This window comes from Crocuta crocuta, unplaced genomic scaffold (genome assembly GCF_008692635.1).
Source record: "Crocuta crocuta isolate KB4526 unplaced genomic scaffold, BGI_CrCroc_1.0 scaffold197, whole genome shotgun sequence".
Taxonomy (NCBI): domain Eukaryota; kingdom Metazoa; phylum Chordata; class Mammalia; order Carnivora; family Hyaenidae; genus Crocuta; species Crocuta crocuta.
Genome location: NW_027532002.1, coordinates 12,564,714 through 12,579,607, shown reverse-complemented (window position 1 = coordinate 12,579,607; position 14,894 = coordinate 12,564,714). Strand labels below are relative to the sequence as shown.

At 37.5% G+C, this 14,894-nt stretch overlaps 1 protein-coding gene across 3 annotated transcripts in view; it reads left to right on the top strand.

Moving 5' to 3' along the window:
- The window catches only part of KLHL7 (kelch like family member 7), a 59,038-nt gene that overhangs the window by 20,889 nt on the left and 23,255 nt on the right, over positions 1-14,894 (top strand). For all 3 annotated transcript variants that reach the window (XM_077775402.1, XM_077775400.1, XM_077775401.1), the window contains exons 2-6: positions 198-300; positions 1,366-1,459; positions 1,732-1,856; positions 10,021-10,196; positions 12,676-12,850. In XM_077775402.1, coding sequence (XP_077631528.1) covers positions 222-300; positions 1,366-1,459; positions 1,732-1,856; positions 10,021-10,196; positions 12,676-12,850 — 649 coding nt within the window. In that variant the 5' untranslated portion in view covers positions 198-221. The remainder of the gene's footprint in view (positions 1-197; positions 301-1,365; positions 1,460-1,731; positions 1,857-10,020; positions 10,197-12,675; positions 12,851-14,894) is intronic.

The window sequence follows — 14,894 nt, the reverse complement described above, 5'->3', positions numbered from 1 at the left end:
ACATTTAAAACAGCAAACCATGATAGCAACTCTCTAAGGTCTTCCTAAATAGGTCTATAAACAGATTCTGTGCTGAAAAAAGATTGGATTTGAACAGAAAATAGAGACAAAACATTTGGCAAGCACCAGTTTTATATGTGTGCTAAAGCCAGGCCCAGTGTGCCCCTTTTAATTTCATTTATTTTTCTCTTGACTAGAAAACATTGTGTGATGTGATCCTTATGGTCCAGGAAAGAAAGATACCTGCTCATCGAGTTGTCCTTGCAGCAGCCAGTCATTTTTTTAACTTAATGTTCACAAGTAAGTATCTTAAAGTAAAACATGTTATTTTTTCCCATAAGAATGAGGCAGGGTCTAAATTAAAATATCTTCTGGCACCTGGGTAGCTCAGGCAGTTAAGCATCCAACTCTGTTTCGGCTCAGGTCATGATCTCGAGGTTTCATGAGTTTGAGCCCCACATGGGGCTCTGTGCTGACTGTGCAAGCCTGCTTGGGATTCTCTCTCTCCCTCTCTCTGTCTCTCTCTCTCTCTCTCTCTCTGCCACTCCCCCATTCACACTATCTGTGTCTCTCTCAAAATAAATAAACTTAAAAAAAAGAAGGGTGCCTAGGTGGCTCAGCCGGTTAAGTATCCAACTCAGCTTAGGTCATGATCTCACAGTTTGTGAGTCTGAGCCCTGCATCGGGCTCTGTGGTGTTGGTACAGAGCCTGCTTGGGATTCTGTCTCTCCTTCTCTCTCTGCCCCTCCGCTGCTTGTGCTCGCTCTCTCTAGCTTGTTCTCTCTCGCTCTCTCTCAAAATAGATAAACTTAAATTATTTTTTAAAAAAAATAAGAAAATATCTAGTTTTTAAAGCACTTGAGAAATTAAGGCCATAAAACAGGAAGAGATGAAAAGTGGTTATGATGATGTTTAATCAAAAGAAAAATATCCTTTCATTAGCCCTACAGGCCAAAGTCTTTATTGATGGAGTTTCTAGTTGAACAATTGTCATTGTTCTTGTAGATTGGTTCCAGCTACATCAGATGTAGTTTTGCTCAAAGCAGTTTAGAAGAGTGCCACTAAATTATTTTAGGAGTTGGGGATACTAAATCTAGTTTTATGTATCTCTGTTTACTTGGCCTTTTTTTTTTTTTAAAGAAGTACACTAATTCACTAATTTCTTAGCTTATTTTAATTTAAAGCATATCTCAAGTGTGGATAATTAATTTGCATTTATTATACGAATGTTGGGCTTTCTGGGATATTTTTTTAACAGATCTCTGTCCAGTTATTCTCCAGATTTAACATGGCCTGGAATGATCTGGTCCTCAGTTAACCTAGTGATAATAGTCATGTCATTTATATTTCTTCTCTTCATTTTAGCTAACATGCTTGAATCAAAGTCCTTTGAAGTTGAACTCAAAGATGCTGAACCTGACATTATTGAACAACTTGTGGAATTTGCTTATACTGCTAGGTAAGTTAAGAAGGATCATTTCTATTGTGTAGGAGTAAGGTTGGGATCTACCATGGCAGAGTGGTAGACAAAGTGATGTGCTCCAGATTCTTCAACAGGAAAAACCACAAGGATGGGGAAGTTTGAGTAGCTTATGCCATACTAATGCAAGCAAGGACTGAAAAGCTTAATTTTGTGTTTAATTTTGGGGGCTAGTAGGATACAATTTACAATAGCATTATTTAAATAATAAAAAATTATAGGAAATTAAATGTACTTTAACTTCTTTGCAGAATTTCTGTGAATAGCAACAACGTTCAGTCTTTGTTAGATGCAGCAAACCAGTACCAAATTGAACCTGTGAAGAAAATGTGTGTTGATTTTTTGAAAGAACAAGTTGATGCTTCAAATTGTCTTGGTAAGAAATCGTATTCCTACTTAAAATAAAAACCAAAACAAACTTTAATGTGTATTTTAATAAAGAAAAAAAAGTGTCATTCTAAGTGTCCTCATTTAATTTTAAAGACATTGTCTACTAGAAAATACACTTAAAATACATTTTAAGAGACTCTTAGGGAGATGCCTATTAACCTGAGAAGCAACAAGCCCATTACATTTTCCAAAATATGAAATAGTTTTAATAATGAGTTTTTGTGTATCTAGAACAAAAAGTAAGGATTGCATCTGGTGGTGGTGTGGCATATCATAAACATGAATGTTCACCTTTGTTGAAGTACTTATGATTGCTCTGGTCTATCAGAGATGACAGAACAGGTTGTGTCTGTTACCCGAGGTCTTATAGCTAGTATGTGGAGGAGCTAGAGTTGGAATTCAGGTAATCTTGTTCTTAACTACTATCCCATGTTGCCTCTCCCTATTATTAAATATGTTATTGTATACTAGAACACTTACATATCCTAAACTGTAAATTAAGACACTAATAGACTGCTATGGTACTCTATTTTCTTTTATTTTTTTAAGTATTTACTTATTTTTGAGAGAGAGACTGAGAGAGAGGTCAGTCGCAAGCAGGAGAGGGGCAGAGAGAATTCCCAAGCAGGCTCCACGCTGTCAGTGCCGAGCCTGATACAGTCTCAGACTCACAAACTGCAAGATCATGACCTGCACTGAAACCAAGAGTTGGATAGATGCTTAACCAATTGAGCCAACCAAGTGCCTCAGCACTCTATTTTAAACCCATTAATAAAGTATTTCATATTTCATGTCAGGAAAAGCAGAAATAGTTGATCAGAGTTTTCCAGGGTGTGATATGGTATGCTTTCCACTGTGAAATAATCTTTAGGGGCATATAAATGAACATCCAGATTTTTGTAGTTATATTTTCCTACCCTTGCTGTGATTCAGAGGGGAAGAGAATCAGGGTAGGAGTCCTAGGAAAGCAGGGAGGGGAGGAAAGCTGAATCAAGGGCAATAGAGAGACAGGCCTGAGAATCCAGCCAATGCAAAGATTTTTGACACAAGAGAGAAGATGAGAGGTGCTGATAAAAAGAAGTCAACAGCTGGACAAAGGGCTCCTAGAGGCACATGAGAAGTTTACAAGCCTTCTCTGTCCCCTGTTTTTAGGCTCCCCTCCTACTAGACAGTTCATTACTCCATCTGTCACACACCCCTACTGTGAATACAGAGTAAAAGATCTTAGCAGGCAGGTAAATAGGAAACAGGATAAATTTTAGGGAGGGATAAAAGGCAGGCAATGGGGATGGGAATGTGTTTGTGTCTAGTATCCAGAAAAGGAAATGGACCACATGGAACAGGACAGGAAATAGCTGTGCAAGTGAATATACTGGTGGAATTTATTTTACTTAATTTACTTTCACAAAGTAAAAGACTCATATGTTAGGAAATAAAAGGCCAGTTCTAATCTCATCTGTGCAGCAGAAACACTCTGGAGTGAATCCCTCTATTTCTCTGGGCCACAGTTTGGGGCTCTATTCATCAATAAAATTTATATTCCTGAGATTTTACTTACTCTCCTTGTATAAATATATAGTCTCACAAAATTTATTATAAAATAAATTCAAAGGAGTTTTTTGGAAGACGATGGCTTAAGTATTTTTTCCTACCTCTCCCTAGCACTCTAAATTTCCAACCAGGTGATTTAACTAGGAAAAAAAGCCATAGTAGCGAGTGGATATGGTGGAACCTGGAGCAAGTTTGTGCTAATCACATCATAGGCTTTGGGCTTCTGAGGAGACCAGTTGGGAGTGTTACTTCTGGATGCCTTCTGGATCATTGTTTTCAAAGCTGAGAGGAAGAATAGCTTAGCAGCCTAGGAGAGAGCCTGATTCTCTGACTGAGCCTGGGGCAGAGATAGTGGCCCAGCCAGTTGAGCCAAGTGCAGCGAGTCTCAGTACCCTAGGGAACTGCCTGCATTCTTTATAGCCCTGAGGTGGCTCTCCCTGTGAGCTGATTGGAGAACTCCTGTTTTTCTTTTTACTGCTTGTCAGTTCTCTGCTGCCCAGGAGATCCCAACAAGCTGAATGCTTAGAGGCACCCATGGCACCTGAGGGAATTGGGCAAAGATCATACCAGGTTAAAGGAAACCCGCTAGTTTGAAGGACAGAAATCAAGCTAAACAGCCAAAACGAATGGCTCTTGTAGACAATTTCCTTTCTTTGTTTTTTCAAAAATTTTTAGTCTTTATTTATTTTTGAGAGAGAGAGAAAGCACAAGCAGAAGAGGGAGACCCAGAATGTGAAGCAGGCTCCAGGCTCTGAACTGTCAGCACAGAGCCTGACACAGGGCTCGAACCCACGAACTGTGAGATCATGACCTGAGCTGAAGTCAGACACTCAACTGACTAAGCCACCCAGGTGCCCCCCCCTTTTTTTTTTTGACAATTTTCATTTAAGAAATGGAGACCTTAAAAAAGAAAGGAGAGCCATGATTTCCCTTAAAATTTAATTGAACTGAAACAGAATGGATGTTCCTAAAAATCAAATTAAAGAAAATAGAGAAAACTGCCTTATGATAACACAAAAATGCACAGAAATGGAAATCATTAGTAAAAACATAAAAGACATGAAAGGAAGATACGGAGACACTGATATGAAGTAGGAATTCCAGAAAGAACAGGTAGAGGAAAGCAATATCAAAGAAATCATAAAAGAAAACTTATTTGGGTTTTAAAAAACTTTAACACTAAGTTGTACCAACGACCAGACCTGATGCAGTAAAGATTTTCTTCTCCTGAACATATCCTAGTGATATTTTTTGCCTACAAAATCAAGTAAGAACTTCTTTGGTTTTTTTTAAATGTTTATTTATTTTGAGAGAGAGAAAGTGAGCCTGAATGGGGGAGGAGCAGAGAGAGAGAGAATCCCAAGCAGCTCTGTGCTGTCAGTGCAGAGCCCAACACAGGGCTTGGTCTCACAAACCGTGAGATCATGACCTGAGCTGAAATCAAAAGTCGGATGCTTAACCAGCTGAGTGACCCGTGTGCCCCAAGAAAACTGAGGTGATAAAAATGCTCTGGCACTAGATAGTGGTGATGGTGACACAACATGTTGAATATACTAAATCACTAATGGTAAGTTTTATGTTGCATGTATTGTATCTTAATTTTTAAAAATGTCAAAAAGGAATTTATAAGCTTTTAGAGGAAAAGATACGATAGTTTACCAGAAATTGGTCACAAATTCTTTTCATCCTTGTATGTATACCCCTTTATATATGTAACTGTAGCTCTTCCATCAAGAAGTGGAGTCTTTTTCCCCTTGTAACCTAGGCTTGGCCACATGGCTTGCTTTAGCCCATGGGACATTTGCAAATGTGACATGAGCAAAAAGCTTAAACAAATGTGCTTTGGGGCTTGCCCTGCTTTGCTGCTGGGGACTCTTCTGCCATCATGAAAAGAAGATTAGAGACCAGTTGGGGCACAGATGAGCTATACAAGCTGATGTCTCCTTCACCAACCAGCTTGCCTATTACCAGGTATGTGAATGAGCCCAAGCTAGACATCCAGTCCCACTGAGCATCCAACTGACTGCAGATTTAGCTAAACCAGCCCAGATCAAAAGAACCAACCACTTGACCCATAGAAGTGCAAGAAATAATACATTTTTGTTACTTTGAGCCACTAAGTTTTGGGGTTGTTTTTCCTGCACCAATAGATAATTAACGTAAAAGGTTACTTATAAAAGAAAAAGAATCAGAATGACATTAATTTTTTATCTGCAACTGGAAGTTAGAAGACAATAGCATTAGATATTCAAATGGTAGAGGGAGAAAAAAAGAATTACACTTAAAAACATTGTTCATTTGAGATATTGGAAAAACACCGTGTATAATCTACCTGTAGCCTTCTGAGGAAAGTGTTGGGGGAATTACTACAGCAAAGTGAGGTGAAGATCTCAAGATAGAGATGTGCTGGGTCAGCTTCCTTAGTTGCAAGTCAAATAAACTGACTTTGTTAGTTTAAACAGAAAAGGAATTTATTGGAAGCTTTTGAGTAACTCATAGAATTGCCTAGGTGGGTGCCTGGCTGGCTCAGTTCAGTTGGTGAAACATGTGACTTAATCTCGGGGTTGGGAGTTCAAACACACACACACACACACACACACACACACAACACACACACAATTGCATAGAAATCTCAAATCAAACTTAGGAAAAGTGTGAGAATTTGAACAATACAAACTTGTTGAAGTAGATACCGCAGAGTGTTTTCACTCAGTAATCAGAGAACACATACAGTCTTCAAACACCCCCTCCAGGGTTCACAAATATCTCTCACCAGCCACACACAATCTGGAGCACCTAAAAGAAGGGACAGTCTATATCCACTGATTACAGTTCAGTAAAGCTGTGGACTAACCTCAAAAGGAAAGCTATTTCCTCCCACTACATTCTGAACACTTACTGAGGAATTATTTAGAAAAAAATTTTTAAAGAGGTATTAAAAATGAACTTATAGGCCAAATGGAAATATATGACAGTAAGTATCAAATAAACCAACCAAAACCTTTGGAATGTGACCAAAGTAGTACTTTAAAAAAAATTAATGTTTATTTTTGAGAGAGGAGGAGGAGGAGCAGAGAAAAAGAGAAGATCCAAAGTAGGCTCTGCGCTAACAGCAGAGAGCCCAATGAGGGGCTCAAACCAACAAACCATGAGATCATGACCTGAGCTGAAGTCAAATGCTTAACTGACTGAGCCACCCAGGTGCCCCAGTGACCAAAGTATTTCTTAGAATTTGTTGTCTTAAAATATTTTCCAAATAAATGCATGTATTTTTATCTTTCCTTGACTGAGTATTCTACTCAAAGAGGTATAGGGGGGGAAAAGCTTTAAACATCTAATGAACGTAGAAGAAAATATCTTTGAAAGCAAAATTAATAAAATAGAAAACACTAATAGACTGTAGACTTGGCCAGGTAAACAAAAGCTAATTATTTCAAAAAATGGTATAAAGTAAGTCAACAAGTCTAATGCGGAAGGAAAGATCATAAAACAAACAAGAATTAGAAAAGGTCAAAGAAACAATATCAAATTATGAGCACAAAATACAAATAATCAAAGTTGTCTTTAAAAGTTGAAACCCAGAAATAGAAATGTTGAAAAGGTAAAGATTTGTTCCCAGCAAATGTACTAGGCTTGATGGTTTTATGTGTTAATTCTACCAAGCTTTCAAGCAATAGATTAATTCTATATTGCTTAAATTTTTGTAAATCAATAGACCCATGGATAGAAAACTTTATTCTACAAAGGTAGGATGTTGAGATGCCAGCACTGGATAGAGAACATATGTGTGCACACACATGTGATTTTAGTTTCACTTAGAAACAGTGATTTATGGGGCACATGGGTGGCTCAGTTGGTTAAGCATACAATTTGGGCCCAGGTCATGATCTCATAGTTCATGAGTTCGAGCCCTGCGTCAGGCTCTGTGCTGACAGCTTGGAGACTGGAGCCTGCTTCAGATTCTGTGTCTGCCTCTCTGCCCCTCCCCTACTCACACTCTGCCTCCCTCCCTCTCAAAAATAAATAAACATCTAAAAAAATTTTTTAAAAGAAACAATGATTATAATACTTTACCACTCTGGTGTAGGATGTTGATAATGGAGGAGATTGTTTATGTGTAGAACTGAAGTATATGGGAACTCTGCTTTCTACTAAATTTTGTTGTAAATCTACACCTGCTGTGGAAATTAAAGTTTGTTAATTAAAACAATAATAATAATACTTTGTGACCCAGTAGGATTTACTTCAGAAATGTCAAAATGATTGAATGTTCAAGAATCTAACACAATTTAGGGGCGTCAGAGTGGCTCAGTTGGTTTAGCGTCCGACTTCGGCTCAGGTCATGATCTCACGGTTCATGGGTTCGAGCCCCACATCAGGCTCTGTGCTGACAGCTAGCTCAGAGCCTGGAGCTTGCTTCAGATTCTGTGTCTCCCTCTCTCTCTGACCCTCCCCTGCTCACTCTGTCTCTCTCTGTCTCCCCCAGAAATAAATAAAACATTAAAAAAAATTTTTTTTAAATAACACCATTTAATATTACTACCAAGCTATAGGGGGAAAAAATCTATAATCATAGCAACAGATGCTGAAGGCACTTTTATATTTTCAGTACCCATTCTCAATATTTGGAAAAAAAATCTTAAACTAGAAATAGAGTGTCTAATTAACCTGTGTCTGAAACCAATAGCAAATATTCTTTACATGGAAACATGCCACTATTCAACTTTCTGCTGGAGATTTCCATTAATGCGATCAGTCAAGAAAAAATAAGGAAGCAGTAAAAACTTCCTTAACAGGCATAATCAGAACACAAGTTAAATTAGACATTAGTCTAATTTAAAATGTCATTAAAACAGTGAGTGGTTAAATAAAAGAGTCTCTGCTATAAAAGTGTTTAATATAGGACGTAAGTATACCAATCTTCCAGGCTTTGTGAGGCCCATACCTATTCTTTCAGTACTGATCCATGTCATGTCTTACATAAATCACACCAATAATATATATAATGTTTTTTAAATTTTAGTTTCCTTGAAATGAATTGAGAACTTAGTCTAAGTGTAGAGTCCCCCTAGAATTTTGCAGTGTTTTTCCAGCTCTTAGCACTTGTCTTGGTCATGCCTAATTTGAGCTTTTCTCAAGTTTGTCTGAAATCTTAAGATTGGTTTTCATAGAAACACCTGTTTTCTTTTCACATTCATATTTTATTGAACTGCATGGTATTTAATTGGGTTGCATAACTACAACAATTCAACTGCCAGAAATTAGTTCATAAACAAATATTGGTTCTTGATGAAGATACCCACTCTCTGCTGGGAGCATACATACATAGCTATAGCTGACTGCTCACCATGAGCATCCAGCATGCCATGGCATTGGTTAGTATTAGAAAATAGCAGTTAATCTGACAAGTTCATTAGCAGGCATCAGTTATGAGAATCTCTATGGTATAAATGTGAAAGCATCAAAACTCATTATCTTTAGAAACATGAGTTGAAACGCAGAAAATCAAAGATAATGATCTGAAAAAAATTCAACTTCTGACTTTGAAGGGAGGCCTGCAACAGAATTACACACAATAATCAGTGGATTTATTTAGAAGACGGATTGGCAAACTTTTTCTGTAAAGGGCCAGATAGCTAAATATTTTAGGCTTCATATGTTATGTACATGTCACATATGGTTCTTGACACTTCTTTTCCCTTTCCCTCTGCCCCGCTTTTTTTTTTTATTACCCTTTAGCAACATTGGGGCATCTGGGCAGCTCAGTTAAGCGACCGACTTCGGCTCAGGTCATGATCTTGCAGTTTGTGAGTTCGAGCCCTGCATCAGGCTCTGTGCTGACAGCTTGGAGCCTGGAGCTTGCTTCGGATTCTGTGTCTGCCTCTCTCTCTGTTCCTCCCCTTATCACACTTTGTCTCTCTTTCTCTCTTAAACATAAATAAACATTAAAAAATTTTTTTTTAATAAAAATAAAAACATGAAAAATGTTTTTAGTTGCTGACCAGCTGACTGTGGGCTGGATTTAGCTCATGGACAGTACTTTACAGATTCCTGAGATGGAACATTAATAACCAGTTGAGGGGTGTGGGACACTTCCCTCTCAAAAAAAACAGAACAGCTAGGAAAAGGCTGAATGGGAAATGTATAAGGGTTTATATAAAGAAAGCTGTGTAATTACATTGAAGATCGTAAAAAATCTAAGTGGAGATACATGTCGTGTTCCTAAGAGGAGCTCCTCCATGTTGTGGAACAGTCCCTCACAGTAATCCAGAAATTCAGTGCAATCCTAAGTCAAATTATATCAGGAATTTTTACAGTAGAATGTTATATGCTTATTTTAAAATCTGTTTGCAAGAGAAAATGTTTAACAGCCAAGAAAAATATGAAAAAACATTGAAGGGGCTTTTTCTACAAAGTATCAATATTGGCCATATTTAATTAAGTATAGTATTGGCAAAGGAATAAACCAGTAGAACAGAAAAGGATCCACATTTGTTAAATTCATTCAGCCTCAGTTTTTGGAGTCCTACTTTGTTTTCAATGTGTGTTTGGGGATTTGTAAAGTGATTTTCTATTCATTGATTTCTTTCTATGTGTAGGTATAAGTGTGCTAGCAGAATGTCTGGACTGTCCTGAATTGAAAGCAACTGCAGATGACTTTATTCATCAGCATTTTACTGAAGTTTACAAAACTGATGAATTTCTGCAACTTGATGTCAAGCGAGTTACACATCTCCTCAACCAGGACACTCTGACTGTGAGAGCAGAGGATCAGGTGACCAAATTGTCTTCTCACTTTTTTCTTAGTAAAATATCCTTATTGATTTCTTATGTTTCGTGCTTGGATACATGACAAAGGAAAGAATCCTAGTGTGAGAGAACGTGTTCTTTACATTAAACAGAGTATTCCAAAGTCTTTTTCTTAGGAAAAGTAAGTCTTGGGTGCTTTTAAGGCTTGCTCTTTTGAGAGATAGGCTGTTTGGTAGAAATGAAGTTATTTGGGCACCATGGTAGGAAGAACAGTGCTTCCCCCCAAGGGTATCCACATCCTAATCGCCGGAACCTGTGAGTGTGTTACCTTACAAGGCAGTAGGACTTTGCAGATGCAGTTAAAGATCTTTGAGATGAAGAGATGATCCAGGTGGGCCCAGTGTAATCTCAAGAGTCCTTGAAATGTGGAAGAAGGAGGCAGAAGAGTCACTGTCAGTGTGATGCAGTGTGAGAACGAGTTGGCCAGTTACTGCTGGCTTTGATGATGGAGGAAGAGGCCACAAGCCAACGAATGCAGGAGCCTGGTAGACTCTGAAAAAGGCAAGGAGATGCTTTCTCCTCTAGAGCCTTCAGGCATTCCTGATGACCCACTGATTTTGGCCTATTGTGACCCATTTTGGATTCAACCTCCAGAACTGTCAAATAAACTGACAGAGGTGTAAGCTGGGTACAGTCATTTGGGAGCTGGGTGGACTAACACTTTGAAATGCAGACATTAATTTAATCCCTGTTTTCAGTCCCATATCCTTCTCTGTATTTCATTTGTTATATCAGCAATAGGAAACTAATAGAGGTACTGTAAGATCACATGCTTTGAGTTACTTTTGTTCTCAAGGTAAGAGATTAGCACTGAGCTCTTTGTGTCCAGTCTTCATGACCCAGAGCATTATATTAGTCTACAAGTTGACAGATTGGACCTGGAAGACCTGACTAGGGAAATACAAACAAAAAAACACCTTAGTTCTGTGAACTATGACCAAAATTAACTGACTTATATGGATTATAGAAAGGGCATTAAAAATAACCATTCTGAAGGAACCTGGGAAATATTACCTACAGATTGTCAAACCTGATGAGCATTACTTTACTGGTTAATACCGTCAGTGATAAGTCATGTTGATATCAGGTACCCTTCATATAATAAGAAGAATGGCATGGCACCTCTGTAATCTTTCTGCCAAAAAACTAATCCTAGTCTAATCATGAGAAAAACATCAGACAAACCCAAATTGAGAGACATTTCACAAAATAACCTGACCAGAATTTGAAACTGTCCAACTAATCAGAAACAAGGAAAGTCTGCAAAACTGTCATAGTCTAGAAGACCCTAAGGTGACATAATGAATAAATGTGTTGTGGTATCTCTTATGGGATTATGGGACAGAGAAAAAAATCGATAAAAACCTAAAGTGTTTTTGGAAATACGGACTTTAGTTAATAATGGATCATTAGTTGTGATAAGAGGATCATACTAATGTAACATTATGACAACTGGGTGCAGAGTATATGGAAACTCTGTGCTATCTTTGCAGTTTTTCTGTAAATCAAAAACTTTTCCAAGATTGAAAGTTTATTTAAAAAAAAATAGACCGATGTCCATAAAAAATCACTTCATATGGAGATCAGAAATTACGCCATATTAACACCAACCCCAAATTAACTAATTTAAGTAGCTTAAACATGTAGCAGTTATGTTTGTTTATGAAATAATGGGTGTGTTTTCAGTGTGTCTGAACTGATTTGTGGGGCACCTGGCTGGCTTAGTCACTAGAACATGTGACTCAGTCTCATGGCTATGAGCTCAGACTGTACATTGGGCATGGAACCTACTTTAAAACAACAATAACAATAAAAAACTAGTGATTCATAAATCAAGTTGTGTTGATAAACTTGCACTTGGAGAGGTAAATGCTACAGTACTATTTTGAAAACAATTCTTACATAATTTGTAATGTATTTTTTAAAAAATAGAATTCTTATATCATAAAGTTTCTGGTAGCAGATAAGTCTATCAGTTCACAATTCAGGAATATATTAAAATAAAAATCATAATGAACTTCATTTCTCTTAAGATGGACATCCTCTTAGGAAATTAAACTATGTCCCTGGTACCAAGTAAACACGTATTGACACTATCATTGACTAATAGATCTGTTTCAGTAGAAATGTACATCATAGCTCCTTCTGAAAAGAAGTTATATTTTGTTTTAAAAAAAAAATTCAGTATCCTCCGTGTCATTACATTATATACTAGTAATTCTAAAAAATATATTACTTATAAGAATCATTAGAGCTGTGTATAAACTGTTAGGAAGTACAGCCAAGTGTTAGGGAATGAAAGAAAATGTCTGAATAAAATATTGGGAAGAAGTGGTTGTGTCTTTATGAGATCCTCCCCTGACCTTCAATGTGAGAGTAAACGTAGGTAATTGGAAATGTTGCTGCCTTCTAAGAACTTTACTATGCTGTCTTTCCCCCCTTAGGTTTATGATGCTGCTGTCAGATGGTTGAAATATGATGAACCTAATCGCCAGCCATTTATGGTTGATATCCTTGCTAAAGTCAGGTTTCCTCTTATATCAAAGAATTTCTTAAGTAAAACAGTACAAGCTGAACCGCTTATTCAAGACAATCCTGAATGCCTTAAGATGGTGATAAGTAAGTTGCCTTAATATCCATTTATAACTTGATCCTGTAGCCAGTTTCTCATGGGCTTAAAACCCTTTAGAATGGATCAGACTCCATTCAACACTTAGCTCTTTTATTCTTTTTTTTTTTTTTAAGTTTATTTATTTATTTTGAGAGAGAGGGAAAATCCCAGGCAGCTCCCAACTGAGAGCATGGAGCAGCTCAATGTGGAGCTTGAACCCATGAACTGTGCCGTAACCAAGAGTCGGACACTTAAGTGACCTAGCCACCCAGGTGCCCCAGGACCTAGCTTTTTTAGATTAATAATCCACTGAGGTTCTTAGCTATCTACCTGGAGGAGACTTAGCCCCAGCCCTCATTTTATAGGAATGTGTGTGATGGAAGGTAAAAATTACTTGGGCCCTGTCTCCTTTTGTGTATGATAGCTTTCATGTACTTTGTTTTTAGTGATTCCTTTTTTTTTTTTTAATTAACATTTATTTATTTTTGAGAGACAGAACATGAGCAGGGGAGGGTCAGAGAGAGAGGGAGACACAAAATCCAAACCAGGCTCCAGGCTCTGAGCTGTCAGCACAGAGCCCAACGTGGGACTTGAACCCACGAACTGTGAAATCATGACCTGAGCTGAAGCCGGATGCCTAACCGACTGAGCCACCCAGGTGCCCCTAGTGTTTCCTTTTTAGTTTACTCAGCCAGATAATGTACTGTGATCGATTTTTTTTCTTTTTGGTCTGGAGCCAATAACTGCCATATTTTTTCATTTACTTAGTTTTTCTTGGCTTTCAGGCTAAGTCCCAACCCCTCTGTAAACTACTACTTAATAAAATTCTACAATTAAACAATCTTTTGCTTTTCTTTCTTGGAAACATCCTTCGTAGAGCCTTCCTTCTATGTATTCCAGTATGGACTATTTGCACTATGACTCTGAGGCACACTTCTTGTCCTGGAACTTCCCTTCTCTGCTGTCTTGGGCGCTCCTCTCCTTTGTTAGATCTACTGCCTACTAGGACCCCAGGTCTTCCCCTTTTCTAATTCTCCCTGTTGAATGGAATGTATCCCCTTACAGGTTCCTGAGAAAGAGTATGTCATCAGTAAATATTTGGAGACTTGATGAATCTCCTATATTTATTTTACCATAAAATGTTGAAGGATAGTTAAACTGGGTATAGAATTATATTGAAAATCATTTTCAGTTAGAGTTTTGAAGACATTGCTCCATTATTAACTAGCTTCCAATGTTATTTTTGAGAAATCTGATGCCAGTCTGATCCTTTCATTTTTTTATTCCTCTTTGTAACCATTTAGATTTTTTTTTTAATATCCGTGACGTTTTGGAAGTTCATGATAATGTAAGTTGGTTTTTGGTTTTTGGGTTTTTGTTGTTGTTGTTGTTGTTTTTAGTAATCATGTTGAATGTTATCTTTTCAGTTATAACTTTCTCATTTCTCTGTTTTTGGTTACTGTGATTCTTCAACACTTGAGTCTCTATTCTTGTCTCTCATTTTCCATCTTTGCTTCTTTGATCTATCTTCCAGGAGACAACCTTAATTTTTCTATCACCACTTTTATTTCAGCTATTATTTTTTAATTTCTGTGAGCTTTTACTTATTCTAATTCCTTATTTCATGACTGTAATACCTTATTCTGAAGTAGCATTATAGTGCCTTTCATGTTTATTTTGTCTGCATTTTCTATATTACCTTTGAATTTTATTTTTCTGTTTTTGTTGTTGGAAGCTTTTCTTAAATGTGTCATCTGTGAATCATATTTATAAGATCATAATAAGTTATTAGTGAAACCAATAGGTAACACTATATATGTGAATGGGCTCTTGGTTCTTGGCCTGAATTGTAGGGTAATCAGAGTAAACACACATTTTTTTTAAGTTTATTTATTTTTGAGAGAGAGAGAGCAAGCAGGGGAGGGACAGAGAGAAAGGGAGACAGAATCCCAAGCAGGCCCCAGGCATCAGCAGAACCCAGTGCAGGGCTTGAATTCACAAACTATGAGGTCATGACCTGAGCCGAAGTTGGCCTCTCAACTTACTGAGCCA